This window comes from Petaurus breviceps, unplaced genomic scaffold (genome assembly GCF_028583685.1).
Source record: "Petaurus breviceps papuanus isolate PSGF00001 unplaced genomic scaffold, PetGlider_PUasm1.0 551, whole genome shotgun sequence".
In the NCBI taxonomy this organism is placed as follows: Eukaryota; Metazoa; Chordata; class Mammalia; order Diprotodontia; family Petauridae; genus Petaurus; species Petaurus breviceps.
This window is the reverse complement of record NW_027186372.1, coordinates 11421332-11440454: the sequence shown is the minus strand read 5'-3', so window position 1 is coordinate 11440454 and position 19123 is coordinate 11421332. Positions and strand designations below refer to the sequence as shown.

General features: G+C 37.2%; 1 protein-coding gene across 4 annotated transcripts; it reads left to right on the top strand.

The window, feature by feature from the left end:
- Window positions 1–1682: 1682 nt before the first annotated feature.
- Window positions 1683–18877, top strand: SPDL1 (spindle apparatus coiled-coil protein 1). 4 transcript variants are annotated; one of them, XM_069102396.1, is made up of 12 exons: window positions 2370–2885; window positions 3468–3642; window positions 5495–5671; window positions 7759–7953; window positions 10404–10553; window positions 10641–10739; window positions 10832–10942; window positions 12244–12384; window positions 12753–12856; window positions 13482–13669; window positions 14834–15164; window positions 17872–18877. In XM_069102396.1, the coding sequence occupies exons 1-12, from the start codon at window positions 2872–2874 to the stop codon at window positions 18017–18019; spliced, it is 1833 nt and encodes a 610-aa protein (XP_068958497.1). In that variant the 5' UTR covers window positions 2370–2871; the 3' UTR covers window positions 18020–18877. The 4 variants fall into 4 exon arrangements, with proteins under 4 accessions (XP_068958496.1, XP_068958495.1, XP_068958497.1 ...); XM_069102397.1 differs by lacking the exon at window positions 17872–18877 and adding an exon at window positions 17417–17862 and having other exon boundaries at window positions 2373–2885; XM_069102395.1 differs by lacking the exons at window positions 2370–2885; window positions 17872–18877 and adding an exon at window positions 1683–1838 and having other exon boundaries at window positions 14834–17392.
- Window positions 18878–19123: the final 246 nt, after the last annotated feature.

The window sequence follows — 19123 nt, the reverse complement described above, 5'->3', positions numbered from 1 at the left end:
GCTTATCAAAATCCTACCTATGTTTGAAGATCTTGCTCAAAAGCCCTAATTGTTGCTGCTGAGTCATTTCAATTGTGTCTGACTCTGTGTGACCCTATCTGGGGTTTTCTTGACAAGATACTAGAGTAACTTGCCATTTCTTTTTCCAGTTCATTTTACAGATGAGGAACTAAGACAGAGTTAAATGACTTGCCCAGGATCACACAGCTAGAAAGTGTCTGGGGCCAAATTTGAATTTAGGTACCCCTGACTAGAGATGGTGCTCTATCCTGTGCCACCTAGCTGCTCCCAAATCCCTGGCAGAAATGAGTTTTCCGTACTCTGAATCTGTACAATATTCTGCTCATACTACTGATATGCCATGTTAGAGAGAGAGAGACTCATTCTGCTGGTTCCCATAAATGCAAGCCCCACAAGGACAAGAACCATGTATAGCTCTTAATGCTTTGCACACAGTATATTGATACAGTCCCTAGATCTTACCCAGAAACATCCCAAGTGAGAATGCTTAGTTAATGGGGGGGGGGGGGGGAAATACTGTCATAGCATGTCAGAGCTGAAAAAGCGCTTAGGATCACCTAGTCCAATGTCCCAATTTTACAGGACAGAAAACAGTCCAAAGACAGGAAATGACTGGCCTAAGGAGAAAAGGGATTAGAAATAGAAGATTAAGAGTTCACTTAATCCAACCTTCTCATTTTACACTATGCTTTTCCTTTTTAAGAGGCTTTATAACACATTGCATCCAGTGCTGGGCTTGGAATTAGATCTGAATCCAAATTCTGCCTAAGATACCTACTAGAAACTGCCTGTGGATCACTGAGTCAGTAAACATTATAAAGCACCTACTATATGTCAATCACATGGCCCCTCAGGGCTTGGGTTCTTCCATCTGTAGAATGGGGATATTTACTACATACACTTGGAAAAAAAAAGTGCTACCTAGACATTATTATTGCAGACGTGAAAACTGAAGTCCAGAGACTGAGCCCAGGGTACAAGGGTGGTAATACAACTGGCATTCAAAGACAGGTTTTTGAATTCCCTATCCATGGTTCACTCCACCACAAGAAGCGGGATGAAATTACAGGGGGATTCAGTAGCTCTCTGCACCACAACCCAGGTGTCCTGACTCCCAGTCCAGTACTGACTCATTTCTGAATGGATGGGTTAAAATTCCATTTGGCGAAGTGTGCCAACTCAATCTGACCACCCAAATAATTGTAGCAAGACCTGGCGGCTGCTTTTGATTGGGGACGATTACACACATCAACACTGATTATATGAGAAACGGCGGATAGAATCCTCGGAGTCAGGCGGCACGCGGCTCAAGCCCGGTCTGAGTCACGCGGAGGATGCCGTGGATACGTCTGGGCCTGGAGTCACGTAGACCTGGGTTCCCATTCTGCTTCGAGTGCTTACTAGATGAGTGATCCTGAGCGAGTCACTTCACCTCGGCTCGCCTGAGTGTCCTCCTATGGGGACCAGCACCTACCCCCCAAGGCTGTGGCGGGGGTCGCTAATCGGAAGGCACTTACTCCTGCGCCCGGAGTGTTAGATGCTGTCATCAATACAGTTCCGAGTCTTTAAGTAAAAAAACCAAGAGGAAACGGAGACCGGCACCGCCCGGCCCTCCCAGACGAGCGGCAGACGGCGGCGCAGGCGCAGCACGCCCACAGCGGCGGTTCCTCGGAGGTGTCTGGGCCCCACTGCGCTTGCGCAGTCTCGCGGCGACTTCCGGCAGCCGGGGCTCTCGCGAGAAAGGCGAGTCATCACGGGAGCTGAATTCAAATAGACTTGGCGGTGTCCCAACGGTGGCTTGCAGGGGCGGCTGCTAGGTGAGTCCGGAGCGGAGCGGGGGGGCCGGACACCTCCCGCCTTAGCTGGGGGGGCTGTGATGGCGGTGATGGGGCGCAGGCGGGGAGGAGGAGGGGGCCTGCGTGGGGAGGGGTCGAGGTTAAGGGGGCGCTAGCTAAGAGGCGAGCGCGGGGGGGCGGGCCGCTTTACAGCCGGAGGCCCCTCCCAGGCCGCCGGGCTCCACCCCTTCCTTTTACAGATGGGGAAACTGAGGCTCAGAAAGATAAAAATGATTTGCTGAGTCGTCGTTCGGCGTCACGGGTGGTCCTTAAAATCCTGATCCAGCTGTGGGGGTGGGGGGGGAAGCCTTTTTTTTAAGAGTCTCCAGGCCTTAGGGTTGGACGGTGCAGTGGGTGGAGCCTCGGACCCGGGAGTGCGGAGGACCTGGGTTCCGATGCCGCCGCCCTGTGACCTTGGGCAAGTCACTTAGCCCTGCCTCAGTGTCTCCCTCTGTAAAATGAGTCGTCTTCCCTCCAGGCCCCTTGGATGAGTTCAACCCAATCTTGGAGGGTTCTCAAGGACGGCGAAGACCGACTTAGTGCGCGGTCACCCGCCCCGACCCCCTGGAGACTCTTGGTGAAGGCAGGGGGTCCGCATCCCCGCTTTAGCCCCGCGCTGCTCCCCGACACCTCAGGACAATTGCTGTCTCCCCCGCCCCCCAAAAAGACACTCACAGAGGCCTCAGAAGTCACCCGGACATTGTGCACCCGAAGAAAAAGAGGTTTTACCGGGAGGACCCAGGACGGGCGCACACCAGAGAATCAGCTGGAGCGTCTTCACTCAAGCCTACTCAGGCAGTTTCTGTCTAGCTGGGAGCCAAGCCTCTCAAGCAGTATGTCAGGAGGCTATGCATTTCCTTGGCCCAGTCCTGAGAACGAACGTTTTAGAGCCTCGTGGGCAGACTTGAAACCTAGAAAAGCAAACGGGGGAGGGAAGGGGAGTTTATTTGGTGATCTGCACCCTTTGCTCCAAAGCAAAAGCTGCCCAGCGGTTACAGTTTTTAAAACATAGCGAATGAAATTTGAAAGGTGAGAGACTTCCAAGTTGAAACAACATTTAATAAATAAAGATGTAAGCTTAAACCTTAGACAGAGCTGTGCTGCCATTCCCTAAATAGGTTATGTACCTCTTTCATAAAATCTTTTTTTGGAAGGATCTAACCCTCTAGTGGTTCTGTTTTTAATGAAGTAAACTTATACTTCTGGAAAGTTAACATTTTATGTTCTGAAACTATTAAGAGTATAAGGTTTCTTGAGTTACAATGTAAATTGTTTTCAAATTAAGTAGCAAGTTCTCTATTTTAATATGAAAGTTTTTTGATTCTCATTGTTTCCTCCTTAATTATGTTACTTAATGAATGTAATAACATCTAATCAGCTTTTCTTATTAAATTTTGTAAGACCACTTTCAAGTTTATTCAGCTAATTTAAGCTTGAATTTGAGCCCAAATCACAAGTAATAAAAACTAATTTTGGGGGGTAAAGGAACTAAATTTGATTACTAACAGTTGAGAAAATGATATCTTCAGTTTTTACATGGAAACTATAATTTCACATTGCCATTTTTTTTTGTATGAGCTCTAACTTTTTGTGCTTGTTTTCTCCTTATAGACTGAAAGCAGAGACAATGGAGTCTGAGTTAGTTTTGAATCTTCGACGTCAGCTCAAAGAGGCAGAAGAAGAACGAATGAAAGCAGCACAGTATGGTTTACTGCTATTAGATAGCCAAAATAAGCTGCAGAACCAGTTGGATAAAATGAGAAGTGAAAAAATGATCACCACAGAGGTAGGAGTCTTTCCTTGAACCACCTCGCCCCTGAGGTCCTTTCCAGCTGTGAAAGTCTGTGATTTACAAGAAAGACTTTTGCTGGGAAAGATTTTATTTCCTGGTAATGAAATTAGTTGTTGGTTTTTACCTTTAAAGATTAATTTCGTTTTTATGATAGGACCATTCCACTTAGGAAAACTCAGACAGAAAAGGACAGAGTTAAAAAATGAACTTTGAAAAGTGCCTGCATAGGGGGCGGCCAGGTGACAGTGGATACCGCACCAGCCCTGGAGTCACAAGGACCTGAGTTCAAATCCTACCCCAGACACTTAACATTAGCAGTGTGATCCTGGGCAAGTCATTTAACCCCAATTGTCTTGTGAAAAATCAGAACAAACAAACAAAAAACCCCAAAATACCTGTACTTAGGTTGGAAGTTTGAATCAGATTTAGAGTTTTTTACACGTGTAGTTTGGTTTCTTATATTAAAAAATTCAATTTTCAGACTGCTGTTTAAATAGCTCCATTATTTCTAGTCATTTATTGAGGTTTATTCTTTTTTAAGGGAAAGTGATTACCTTTTTCCCTGTCATTTGGGAAATTAATCCAGGTAGAAAGGAGAGATGAGTGTACAAGTGAGTGAAGTGAAAAATGGGAATTACGACAAGGTCTTTCCTGATTTCCTATTCTTTTTCTCAGTCTGTAACTGTTGGTATTTACCAAAATTAGGTCCTTGGCCCTGTGCTGTTCTATTTCTACAATTTTTTTCATTAACCAGGTGCTTTGTTACAATGTCACCTACTTTCCTTTCTGTCTTCCTGCAGTTTTTTTGTTTTGTTTTGTTTTGTTTTGTTTTTGGAGGGGTGGGATAAAATACTGGTCCTGTGGGGTTTTTTTATTTTTGTTTTTGTTGTAGGTGATCACCATAGAAAACTCTCTCTAGGAATTCAGATTAGCAGCTGCTCTATCACTTAGAGAGTTAGAGTTACTTGGGGTACTGAGAAGTCAAGTGACTCGCCTGCCTATTGTGAAAGCAGTAATGGGAGAGATGGCTCTTAAACCCAGGTTGGCATGACTGTGGCTGACCCTCCAAGTCCTACTGCCTCTCACATCTTTATCTCTAGTTCAGGTCTTTTGCCATCTCTCACATTCTGAATGTCTGAGAACATAACTTCTTATTTACCCAGTTAGGTAGAGGGTCTGCATTCCAGTCCCATTATTGATTTTACTTCATGTGTGACCTGACTTTCATTAGGAAGAAAGGACATTACACTGAGTGATTGCTGAGTGCCTTTGTAACTCTCAATGTTTACCTCTCACATTCTATGAATCAAATTTGAGAAGTCCAAAATGAAATTAGTTTGCCTTTCCAGGTCTAAATTGATGATTTTTCCTCTATTTCCTGCGTAAGTCAGCGATGCTGCCATCTTTTAGTCACAGACATTTTTTTCTTGATTTTTTTTTTTTTGCAGAACACTTTTCTTTCCCTCGTTTTCTGTTCTTTTGTCACTAACCTTATCTAGGTTCTCATAGACTCACACCTCACCTATCATAATAGCCGGCATCTTCTATAGATAGAGCTTTACAACTTAGACAATGCTTAACATACATTGTATTCCATCCTTAAAACAATTCTGGTGAGGCAAATGATGCAAATACCATTTTTATCCCACAGATGAGAAAATTGAGGCATAGCAAAGTAGAGTAATTTGTAACAGCCAGAATTTGAACCTAGGTCCTATTTACTATATAAAACTGCATCCTAATTGGTTTTGCAATTACTGAGCAGTGACTGTAGGTGAGAAATATATCTATGTGATAACTTAAATTAGTTTGACTGTATTTGTATTGTAATTGAATCTTTCCCTAGAATTATGAACAAGAAAAATTTACTCTTCAGCGAGAAGTTGAACTTAAAAACCGAATGTTGGAAAGTTTGAACTCTGAATGTGATGCCATTAGACAGCAGCAAAAATTTCAGCTGGATAAACTGGAAGAACAGCTATCAAGGAGTCATGGACAAGAAGTGAATGAACTTAAAAACAAGGTTTGGGGTGTCGTTTTTTTTCAGACTTTTATTTTTATCTTGATATATCACATTCATTTCCAAGTTTATCCCTCTCTTCCCATTTGCATCCCGCTGTGCCTTCCTTGTAACAAGAAGAGAGAAAGAGAAAAAAAGCTCCTCAGAAAAACTAATAAACACAACAGCTGACTGACTGTATATACAATGTTCCTTACCTATTGTCTTATACCTCTGTGCAAAGAAGGAAGGGAGGTATATGAGGTACATTCATCCTTGTCTGGAGGCCAGCTTTGGTCATTATAATTAAATGGTGTTTAGGGTTTTGGTTTTTTTCTTGTTCTTTACATTTTTTTTTTGAAGTTCTTGTGCATGTTATTTTCCTGTTTCTAACTTTACTCTGCATCAGTTCATGTCTTCAAACTTCCCAGAATTTTTCATATTCATTGTTTCTTATGGATGCAATAATAATGTGCCACAATTTGTTTTGCCATTCTCGAGTTGATTTTTTTTTTTTTTGCAGAACACTTTTCTTTCCCTCGTTTTCTGTTCTTTTGTCACTAACCTTATCTAGGTTCTCATAGACTCATACCTCACCTATCATAATGGCCGGCATCTTCTATAGATAGAGCTTTACAACTTAGACAATGCTTAACATACATTATATTCCATCCTTAAAACAACTCTGGTGAGGTGAATGATGCAAATACCATTTTTATCCCACAGATGAGAAAATTGAGGCATATTGACTTTGCTTGCAGTTTTTTATTACTACAAAACATGTTGCTTAGGAATGTTTTGATGTGCATGGGACCCTTCAGTTGTGGCCCTCTGTGGATGTTTGCATCACTTTTTAACATAATTTCGAAATACTTTCCATAATGGTTGTATCGATTTGCAGCTCCACCGTTAGTATTAGTGCACCTGTCTTTCCATACCTCATGTAACATTGACTTATTTCCGTTTTTTATCATTTCAAGCTTGCTGGGTGTGAAGTGAAACCTTAAGAGTTATTTTTATTTGTATTTCTATTGTAGTCATTTGGGTCTATCTTTCACTTGGTTTTTAGTATTTTGCCATTTTTCTTTTGAGAATTGTTTGGGGGTCAGATTTTTTAAAACAACAACAAAATGCTTTATGTTTATGCGTTGTTTAAAGCAAGTAATAACAAGGCTATAAAGGAGCATATGTCATTTAACATAACACAATCAACATAATATAACATAGTCTTTTTCTCTTGGGGGAAAAATCATCTAAATGATTATGTTTGATTGACTCAGCTATTGGTCAGACTATCCTCTTACCCTACACTTTGCAGAAGAAATCTGTAGCCATTCTGGGAAGCAGTTAGTGACCCAAAATGTCACTAAACTGTATATGCCCTTTGACCCAGTGAATACCTCTATTAGGCTATCCCCCAAAGACATCAAGGAAATAGATTAAAGACTTATGTGTAAAAAATAACTGTAGCAGCTTTTTTTGTAGTGTTAAAGAATTGTAAACAAAAGGGACACCCCTCAGTTGGGGAGTGGCAGAACATATTATGGTATATAAATGTGATGGAATGAAGGGGATAGTTTCACAGAATCCTGGACAGACTTGTATGAACTGGTACATAGTGAAATGAGCAGAACCAGGAGAAATTTATGCAATAATACTATAAGGACAAACTACTCTGAGAACTCTTATCAATTCATTGACCAAACATGATTCCAGAGGACTCATGATGGAACATCCTATTTACCTCTTGATGGAAATGGTGGACTCAGGGTATAGAATTGTTTTTTGGCATGGCCAGTGTAGAGATTTGTTTAGCTTGACTATGCATATTTGATATAAGAGTCGTTTCCCCAAATTGGGAGAGAATAGGAGGGAGAGAAAACAGATTTTTGTTAATTGAAAAAAATTAAATTTAAAAAATGTTAAATTATGTCCAGTGCATTCTCTTTCCTAAAACTTGCAATTGTGTGATATATTTTGGAAGGATTTCATTCCAAAATTATTACATTAATCTTTAACTATCTAGATATAATGCTTTTCCCACTATAGATCCCCACAATTACCTATAGTGACTTGGTTACTTTTTATATCAATTGTGTATTTTTTTTAAGCTGGAAAAGTTGAAAGCTGAGTTAGATGAAGCCCGACTAAGTGAAAAACAATTGAAACACAAAATAGAACATCAGAAGGAAATCTTGTCTGCTAAATCTGAGGAATTACGGATAATGTCTGAGCGTGTACATGAAACCATGTCTTCAGAAATGCTGAGTCTTCAAATTGAGATAACTGAGTTGGAAAGTGTAAAGGTATGGATTTATAGCATACAATTTCCTGATTCTTTGTTTGAGTTATCTTTTATAGTATGATAGTTCTTTTCTCTTAAAGTAAATGAGCTAGCTTTCAAGATGAAATGGTTATTGATCTCACTTTTATTAATCTTGTTAGAAAATGCTGTATCATCTTTTTAGAGATGTAGGGCATATTTTAATTTTAAATTTAATGCAGTGCTTATGCTATAGTGGCTAGTCCCTCATGAAATAATACAGAGTTATTTAATACTGGTAGATGATGAATATTATGACAAAGATTAGATTCATATTTCCAGTCTAAAACAGAAATTGAAAACTGTTCTGCATAAAGTTTGCATTCCTATGATCCTACCCTGTGATTTGTTACCAGCAGGAAACCTAAACTTTCAGGGAGACAAAATGCATAGAATGTCTGTGAGTTAACCCACTAACACATGTGCAAGATTTATGTACCTACAGCTATAAAATACTTTACAGAAATAAAGAGAGACTTTAGTAATTGGAGAGCAATTCATGGTTGGGGCTATGCCAATATTAAAATGACTTTTCTACTTAAATTAACTTGTAGAACTGGACAAAATAAAATTCATCTAAAACAAAAGGCCTAAAATCTCAAGTGTAATATTGAAAAAAAGCATAAAGGAGAAATAATATTAACAGGCTTCAAATTGTATTATAAAGTAGCCATCATCAAAACTACTTTGGTAGAACTGGGGAAAATTGAGAGGATTTTGATAGACATTAAGTTTAGACCAATATCTTATACTAAAATGGTTACATAAACCAAAATAAGAAGTCACACAGCAAAAATAAATAATAAGATCAGGTTCCTCTCACACTTTTTTTTTTTTAAGCAATTGGGTTTAAGTAACTTGCTCAAGGTTATGTGGCCAGTTATTTCTGGGTGTGGTGCTAAGTATCTGCACCTGGATTTGATCCCCAGGTCATCCCGACACTGGGGCTGGTGCTCTTACTCGCTGAGCCACCTGGCTGCCCCTAGCCTCTCACACTTTTTAAAATTCTCTTTAAAATTTTATTGTTTTTGCATTTTTTTAAAACATCGCTTTCACTTATGAACCTATCTTTTCCCCTTTACTCTTTCTCAGTAAGCCATCCCCAATAAAAAAGAAATAAGATCACGGTGGCCAGGTGGCTCAGCGAGTAAGAGCACCAGCTCCAGTGTCGGGATGACCTGGGGATCAAATCCGGGCTCAGATACTTAGCACCCACCCAGAAATAACTGGCCATGTAACCTTGAGCAAGTTACTTAACCCTGATTGCTTAAAAAAAAAAAAATGATACTCCAGAACAACCCATATCAGTGCCAGATTTGATATATTTCACACTACTAAACTGAGAAATTTTTAAGCAAGAGAGAGGTGATCAATAAAAAAATAAATCATTTTTGACCACATAAAATTAAACTGCTTTTGTGCAAATCATTTGCAGAGATAGAGTGAGGAAAAATATTTTTATCTTATATCTTTGATAAAATTCTGATAGTTAATATATTGAGTATTGACAAAAATCTATTATCACTAGGAACCAATCCCAAATAGAAAAGTGGTCAAAGGATATGAACAAGCAATTTTAAAAGAAAACTGAAAAATATAAATGACTGTTTGGAAACATACTCCAAATCACTGCTGTAAGAGAAATGTGAATTAAAATAGCTATGAGGTTTTACCTTATACCCAGGAAATCAGGAAAGATGACAAATGCTAGCGTAGAACCAAGAGAACCTAGAACACAATGGCTACAATAACGTATAAATGAAAGGATCTCTTAAAAAATCAGTTGTAATCTGAGTAACTGACAGTGCTGAAGAACAAAGAAATCTCTCCCAACAGTGACAGAGAGGAGGGTAATATCTAAGACAGTAGATTGTATTAAATTACCATTATATCAGATGTTATTGCCTAATTATTCTTTGTCAGAAGGTAAGGTCCAGTGCGGGGGTGGGGGGGGAAGGGTCTTGAATTGACTCTGATATAATAAAAGGTATCAATAAAACTTGTTTGTTTTGTAAAAGGAAAAACAAAGTCTCAGACGACCTACCATTGGTTTCCAGCCAGGAAATTAACCTGCTTTTGGTCACATACATTATATATTTTCCTTTTCGTATCTTCATATAATCGTCAGTTTAGCGATGGAAGAGACCTTCTAGAGGCCATTGAGTCCAACTTCTTTATTTCACAGATGAGGAAACTGAAGCTGCGAGAGATTAAAGGACTTATTCAGTGTCACAGAGCTATTAAGTGTCTGAAGTATGATTGGAATGAGGTCTTCATGGATCTGAACCCATCGGTCTATCCATGTTCCCTTGTAGCCCCATGTGTGTATTTTTTTAAAGAAATGTTACAGGGATAATCTGAGGAGCAGCGAACTGACGAGTTCTTTATGGAAGTGGCTTTATATGTGTTTGGGTTTTTTTCCATTTTGAACAGGCTGGTCTTGAAGAAAGAGTGAATGAGCTGCAGTATAGACAAGAACAACTAGAACTTATTAATAACAACTTACAGCACCAACTAGAATGTGTTCAAGGGGAAAAAGAAGACAGAGAGAAAGAAGCTGTTTCATACTTTAATGCATTAGAGGTATTATATTTTCACTGATCTATATCTCTAGCTTTTGGTTGTTTTTTGAAATTACAGATACTATTTAGGTTTTCTTCTTTAATTTAGAAAGCTCGTGTAACTAATCAGGATCTACAAACACAATTGGACCATGCATTGCAGCAGGCCTTGGACCCCAACAGTAAAGGCAACTCTTTGTTTGCAGAGGTACTTAAAATTTGAATAGTGAGCTAACAAACAGAGAATTATTACATCTTTTCTGCTACTTAATAAAGTATTTAAAAAGTTATGTTTTCTAGGTGGAAGATCGAAGGGCAGAAATGGAGCGACAGTTGATCAGTATGAAAGTCAAGTATCAATCTCTTCAAAAACAACACTTATTTAATAGAGAACAGATGCAGCAAATGAAGGTCTGGAATAATTGTCAAGCATTTATTTGTAATTGTGCATGGTGCTGATGTAGAGAAATTTAAACAAATATACTCTCTCAAGAAAAAAGGCCCCAAACTGTAGGTCATCACATAGAAAACATATATCACACCTCTTCCCTCTCATCCTCCCTCCCCCCACCCCCATTCAGGAAATTTCTAACTTTTAAATGAGTAGCATTCCAAAGTTTTAACACAATGTTAAATTTATTTATGAAATTGTATATAGTTGTTGTACTCCTGAAGCTGATCAGCAAAAGTCTGTTTAGCCATTATTATTCTTCATTTATAATATGTATAGCCCAGTAGGAACTAGTAGTATACATATACATACATGTGTGGGGGTAGTCATTTATGATGCAATATGCTGGTGTTTACAATACAAGTCTTCATGGCGCATAACTATTTTTGATAAATCAGATTGCAAGTGTTAAACTAAAGACTCATGGTTAGATGGATGGCAGTATACAGGTATATAATGTTCAAATAGCCTGAGATGCCTTGATCCTGTTCTTGTTCGGGGATCTTATCATCCCTACCTGTTGATTAATGACTCTTGAAACTCTTCTTTTTTAAAGTAGTACTGACTCCCGGGGCCTGGGGCAGAAGAGGAAGAGTAGGAACAGGGGAAAGGGAGTAGGTAAGAACTTGTAGAGGGCAAAATAGATATTCTTACCAACCTAGACCAGCCCACATTATCCCTGGGGTTACTCAAATCTTATGGATGCTTTAAAAAAATTTCTTTTGAGGGGCGGCCAGGTGGCGCAGTGAGTAAGAGCACCGGCCCTGGCGTCAGGAGACCCTGGATCGGTTCTGGCCTCAGATACTTGGCACCCACACAAAATAACTGGCCGTGTAACCTTGAGCAAGTTACTTAACCCCAATTGCTTTAAAAAAATTTTCTTTTGATAGAATAACTTAGTTTCTATGTGATAGCTCACCTTTAATTAAAATTTTAATAATTTCTTAAGTCATTAGCCTTATTTGCTTAAAAAAAGAGAAAAATGGCACATTGACATGAAAATACTATGGATTCCTTTGCTCTGTTTTCCTTTCCATTTTAAATATGTTTTTTGTCTTTTAGGCATATTTTAAAACAAAAGATGTTGGCAGATGCATTTTATATTAAACCACAAACATATGATATGCTACTGTAGTCACTTTCACAAATGAACTGAAGCAATGCCATTAGAACAAATATATGTGCCAATAAGTCCTGGTTATCCAATTCTTTTTTCTGGATTTTTTTTATTTAGCTTATGAAGACTATTTCATTTTTCTAGTTACAAATTGCCACACTGCTACAGATGAAAGGGTCACAAACAGAATTTGAGCAGTTGGAACGTTTGCAGGCTATGTTAGAGCAGAAGAATGGTGAAATAGAATATCTTTTACTGAAAATAAAGCAGTTAGAAAAATTTAAGGTATGTATAACCTTTTGAATAGTTTTCTATAGCTGAAAAATGTTAAAATATTTTGATCTTTTACATATAAAGCTTTAATGTAGAAATTTATTGGCTTGGAATATTTTCACATGGTTTCAACTAAGTATTTGCATTAATTCTACAATAACCTTTTAATCATCAGATGAAATTAATTCAGTTTTTAAAATCATGCAAGTTCTTTTCTACTTCTAATTATTCCATGTGTGTGTACCATGAAGAAAAAAAAATCAAAATCCCTAAAACATATTTCTATCCAATTTTAGAAACATGTTTTTGTCTAATTTTAGAAGTCAGCATTGCAAATTATTTGTTGTATGTTTTATGGTGATTGTAATTCTTTTCTTCAGCATTTATATGAAAACATGGAATCCAAGCCCTCTAACAACTCATACACTCCTGAGGATAATACCTATTATATTGATTTACTTCAAATGAAGCTGCAAAACTCAAAGTAAGTATTAGAGGTAGGTAGGATATAGAGAAATAACAATTTTTTTTCATTTGTTTCTGTAAAGTGTATTTCATTACAATTTTTTTTCCTGATGTTGACAGTTTAAAATTAAGAATGAAAGTTGTAAAAAAAAAAAAAAAGGTAAACAGTAATACGATCAAAGTAATGTTTTTGTTTCTCTACATCAGTTTTATAAATTTATGTCACAATGAAATATACTTTAATTTTCATATATAGAATATCAAAAACATCTTTCTAAATTATTTTATGTTTCCCAAAGGGTAACTTTACTTCATTCTAAACCTCAAGGAATTTACAGAGTAAAAATAGATATGACACATTGTGTCTTCCCCTTCTCTGCTCCCAGTTTTGATTTTAAGCAGTGTTTCTTACTAAGAAATTTTCATGAGGACTCTTGCAATTTAAGTTTATTTGACTTCTAATGATATTTTATTAAGTACTCTGTGGAAAAGTAGCAGCTGTTTTAATGAGGAGTTAAAGTAAACTAATTTTTTTAATGGCACATAATTTGATGCTGTGTGACATTTGTTATTTTAAAACATTGGGTGCATTCCCTAAAAACACTGACTTGTTTTAACAGCAATTAGTCATTTTTTTCCCATAGCAAAGAGATTGAAAAGCTTAGAGATGAACTATCCTTACAGCGAATGAAGGCATTATATGAGAGCCAGCGAGTCTTGGAGGTAGAGAGAAAGCTTTTTGCAAATGAAAGGCATCTCCAGCTTTTCCAAAGTGAAAATATGAACCTGAGAGTTAAACTAGATGAACTGAAAATGAAATATGAACCTGAAGGTATGTAAATCATAAAATTTAAAAGAAACTATATACACTGAGTAGACTTGAAAATACTGATTTTTAACTATAGCCCTACTAATGACTATGTGAACACTTTTACACAAATTAGACTACATAGAGTTGATACAGTTTTGTAAGACTGTGATCAGAAGGTACTCATTTAAAAATGTCTTTACTTTTTTTTTTGTTTCTCTTACTATAGTCTCCTTATAAGGTTATGCTTTAAATTAAGTTTATTTTAAAACAAGCACATGCCATTGCATCAAGGACTTAGAGATTTTATGTGAATTCTTTGATGATGAATTTATTGTATAGTGGTATATGGTTATTTGTTAAAAACTGTAGTGAAGAAGCATGGGAATAATTCTACTTCTCTGAATTTTTGAATTATATTCAGATTTTTCCAAAGACTTTCATTATTTTCAAAAGGCATTTTCCTTTAAAAAGCCATACTACATTACTTTTCAAGTTCACACAAATTGGATATGTATTTAAAAACAAAATAGCTATTTCTTCTGATATGTCAGCTTCTTTGTTCTGCCTGTAATTTTAACAGGTGGCTCACCGGGTATACTGGTAGCTTTCTTCAAGATCTCTTAGCACTGTTTAGATACCTGTGACATATGTAGCTGTTTATTGGTTATTCCTCACTCTCACTTTATGACTGGCCTGTTTCTATTTTCAGCTATACATATCTCTGATACGGTTTTTGCCACTTTTGTACAGTTCTTTACTAGTCTATCTGATGTCGTCTTCATGCTTACCCTGCATACATTTTTTCCTTCCCTTTTGATTTGCTTTAATTAACCTGAAGATGTGGTATTCCTTCTCTGGGAGTTAGGTTACAGCATACCCAGAAAGTTAGCACTTGGAACAGATCTAAGAAATCAGAATTTGAAGCCATGGAAAAAGGCAACAAGATGATGAAGTTCTCTTTCAGACTCTGCACTCTCTACAGGGGGATTGTGATGTTTGTAAGGCTTTGAGGGTAGGAATTATGTCACACTTGTCTTTGTATCGTCCCAGTGCCCATCTCAGAGCTTAACTCATAGTAGGTTTTTAATAAACATAGTGAGAATACTAGAAAAAATGCACATTCGTGGTGTCTGGCACTTTTTTAAGCTTGTTATTTTAACCTGTTTGAAATCTTTTTCTTCTCAGAAACAGTTGAAATGCCTATACATAAAATAAAGCGTGAGAAGTTGCCCCTGGATGTACCTCTTTCTAAAGATGAAGCTGCTGCCAGAACTGTCCTAAAAGACCCTTCTGATTTAACTTCCAACAGTGAGACCAACCACTCTGCCAGTAGTCTAGGAGGAGAAAACCAAATCCCAGAGAATTCTGGGAACTCAGATGTGACTCTCTCTCTCCCCCAAAGCCCACGTGTGAATAACCAACCTCTGAAGGAAAAGAAGTATGTGAAAATTCTTGGCGTTCCATCCAGCCCCAAAGCCTTATGTGGAAGAAATGGCAACGCAGCTAATCCTTCCAGGTCAGTGGCCTCTCTAGTGTCTCCTCAAGGCAGTGGGCAGGCACATCTGTCTGTTTTCTTTCGCTGCATGACCTGTACTGTTCGTTTCTTTGTCTGTTTTCTTAGTATTGCATGCGGCGTGATCCTTCAGCTTCACCTGCCTCCCTTCAACTTTCCCAGAACTCTAAAAAAGACTAAAATGATCTCAGATAGAAAGGACTCATAAGCAGTGGAGCTCTGCTCTCATAAACTTAGAATTGCCTTTTTCATGTGGCGAGAGTATTTTGTCTCTAAAACAGAAATGTCACAGTGAATTTACTGACCTGTTCTTTGAATGAATATGCTACTTTTCCTAGTTCAGTAGTAGTCACGAGAGGAAATCTGGCTTCTTTCTACAAGAGCATGGTCTCAGAAACCAGGAGAAAATTGTTTTAGCCTTTGATTTGATCCTGAATAAGTTGTCAGTTTTTGAAGCTTAAGAGCCTTCAAGAATATACTTTGATAGATATGTATTCTGATTCTACCAATCAAAGCCAGTCTGCTTTAGTTTTATCATTTAAAATTGTCCCTGTAAAGCATTTAGGCTTTACATAATTAAATGTGGGTGTTACTGTGGCATTACAACATGTATGTGAAGGAAATATCTTTTTAAGGGCCTAGTTACCTTAAGAGGCAAAAAGAGATTGGCTTGGGTAAAGGAGTTTCTGAAAAGAAGTAAGAACAACTTAGTGGAAGGAGTTGATAGCATAAAATAGTGAACTAAGGAAGTTTGGATGATCGAGTCTGTGTGAGCAGAGAAGAATAGAAGTGTCAAATTAGCGGAAAGGAACTGTGTCCGACAGAGGCCATTGACTTCTATAGTTTGACCTGTGGTGTGAAAGTTAGGCTCTGCCTAAGGCTGGACCAAGGTGTAACCCAGAAGAAAAAGGAGAGACTTAATGGAAGGAAACAAGAGAAGAAGGGATTATGGAAGGAGAAGAAAAGGGAGAAAAGGTTTATAATGAGGAAATGGTAGAGTTGACTTTGCTACACGGTTACCTATTCAGGAATTTTAAAGTATTTTATAAAAGTGAAATAAGACACTCCACCTGGTAGTAAGGGCTACTTTATACACTTAGCCTTCATCTTCTTTTAATTAGCAGGCAGTGTCTATTGAATATAGAGTAGGATAGATCCCAACACTGTAGGAAAGAGAAGGTAAAAATTAGGCTGTCTTTGGCTTCAATAAAAAAAAAAAATCTAAAGTTATTTATTTTGCCATGAAATTAGTTTAATGTTAAAGGATAGAAAACACAACATAAATTTAGCAGTTTTGAAACACATGACCAATGCTTCATTGTTCTGCAACTGTGTAATCTCAGGGTTAGTAATTTTTTTATTAGTATGTCTCTTATTACATTTACAAGATGAAGTGTTGTAATATTAATTCCTTTCTCAGAATGTTTCACAAAGCACGTACAAGTTGCTTTACTGGCAATGTTACCTATAAGGTGCATAATTTGTAACTTTGACAATTGCCAAGCCAGAATTTTAAGAAACAATATCTGAGATGTCATGTTCTAGATATTGCTAAAGTCAAGTCATTGAATTACGTTTAACTTTTCTGTGTCTGTGCTTCATTGTATAAGTATGCTTGGTTTCTGTATGTTTGTGTTGGGGTCTCTTAGAATTGAATAATGCAATCTTTACTGTTTTTCCTTATTGCTTTTTTTGTCAATCCTTTATGAGTTTGGTAAATTTATTTAAGCAAATAGCTGCTTAACGTTAGATGGGCTGCATATTTATGTAGCACACTAACATTTTTCAAGTTCACAAAAAATTCCAAAATACTACCATTTGGGGGAGCACTCGCCAAATTAGGACTTTCTCAGGTCTTTTAAAACGATTATTATACTTAACATGATAATAAAGCAATTTCAGTGCATTTTAAATCAATATAAAATTTGGGTTTATTTGATATTTCTTGTCTTGCATGCTTGACTCATAAAATTGGCAAACTTGTTAAAAAGAATCAATATGGTGCTAATGGTGTTTATAATCTACAAATTCTAAAATCCACTAATCATGGCTTTCTTTGCATGTATATATAATTGTCAGAAGCTTTTATCTGTATACTCAGTGCTATTCATTGGTCACATAGCACAGAGGTTTAACATTTCTGTCATTCTTGGCTTTTTTGCTTAGTGAATAAGCATTTAAATCTCTTCTGTACAGTGTATTATTGTGAATATCCTTATCATTAAGATATTTTCCTTTTTTGTTGTTCTTTACAGCCTGATTCTTAGACTTGTTCATGGCTGATAAATTATTGGTTTATAAAAAGGAAATAATGCTGGATTTGAAATCAGAGGACCTGGGTTTGAATCCTGACTTTGCTACCTGATGGTTTTGTGGCCTTATGGCTCATTTAACTTGTAGGGCTTCCTTTCCTCATCTGTAAAATTAGTGGATTGAGTTAAGTAACTTCTAAAGAGGTCCCTTTCAGCTTTCTATCTAGTATGATATCTAAAATAAAAAAGCTAATAGCCTTTTAAATGAGAAGTATAAATGTGAAAATGTTCCTGTAAGTGAAACAATGACTGTACCTTTTTAATGGTCTGAGAATACTTTTTTATTTGTGAGGGGGTATATCGGCTGAGTCATCGCAGTCCTTTATAGTAGAATTTTTATTTCAAACTTTCTTTTCATCAATAATTGGAATTTAGAATGGATGCTTTGCTGCCTGTAGGTTATTAGCTGCTGAATCGAAGTTCCAAACAGAAGCTAAAGAGGGGAAAGAAACTGCAAGCAAACCTGAGAGAAAAACTTTTAAGAAAACATACACTACTCTTTATGTGTCTTCCAAACCAACTCAGACACAGTGTCCTCAACAATAAAGCTGTTTTGTTTGCTCAGTAATAATAAAGTACAATTTGCAACCTCCCCCCAAGACAGGCTGTTGAGCACTGCCATTATTTCTGATAAGCATCAGTTTGTGGATGGAATATGATTCATTGTGCCATTACTTCATTTATACTTCTGTGACAGAATAGTCCATAATTACTTTTGGCATTTAGACTTTGACACTATTAATTCCATGAGTAATTCTAGGTATTCCAAAAGTTTTAATGAATTTTTTTTTTGGTTTTTTGTTGTTTTTTTTTTTTTTAAAGCAATAGGGGTTAAGTAACTTGCTCAAGGTTACACGGCCAGTTATTTCTGAGTGTGGTGCTAAGTGTCTGAGCCCAGATTCGATTCCCAGGTCATCCCGACACTGGAGCCGGTGCTCTTACTCGCTGAGCCACCTGGCTGCCCCTTTAATGATGTTTTAAGGCTTAATAACTTAAAACTGCACTGAAATTTTGGTACACTCAGTACTTCAAAGACTTGTAATTGTTATAACTTAAGCTGCCATAATAACACAAAGTATTGATGAATGTACATATACATATAGTTCCAGTTGTGTGTATTTTTTTTTGTTTGTGAAATTAGTGTGGGCAACACATTGAAATATGGGAACCCTTTGTAAAGAAAGTAATGTCTGTTTTTGCAGTAACTTGTGTTTTGGATTCACATGTGTATACATTATATTTTTTCAAATGCATTTTGAGTAGATGCTTTTGAAATCTGTAAAGTATGCAGATATGTGGGGAAATTTTTTGTTTCATTTTTAAACAGCATGGGGTAGATATTAATCATGTAAAAAATCAAGAAATTTTTGTATTAATATTATGATTAAACTTTTGAATTATTGATCTAGTGTGCAACTTATTTTTATGTGTTTGCTTTTGGAAGTCACCCTGTTTAGATAAACTACCAGCTAAAATTTACCATGTAACAATGACTACATTTTCCTCACTTTCAGCCTCTGACTGAACAAATGAGAAATGTTAATCTGAGCATATAGAGGATTTGAGGGATCAGAGATAATTTACAACCTGAGAAGCTCATTAATTGTCAAGTCCTGTAGGTTTCATGAAGTCATTTTGATTAATAAGTAG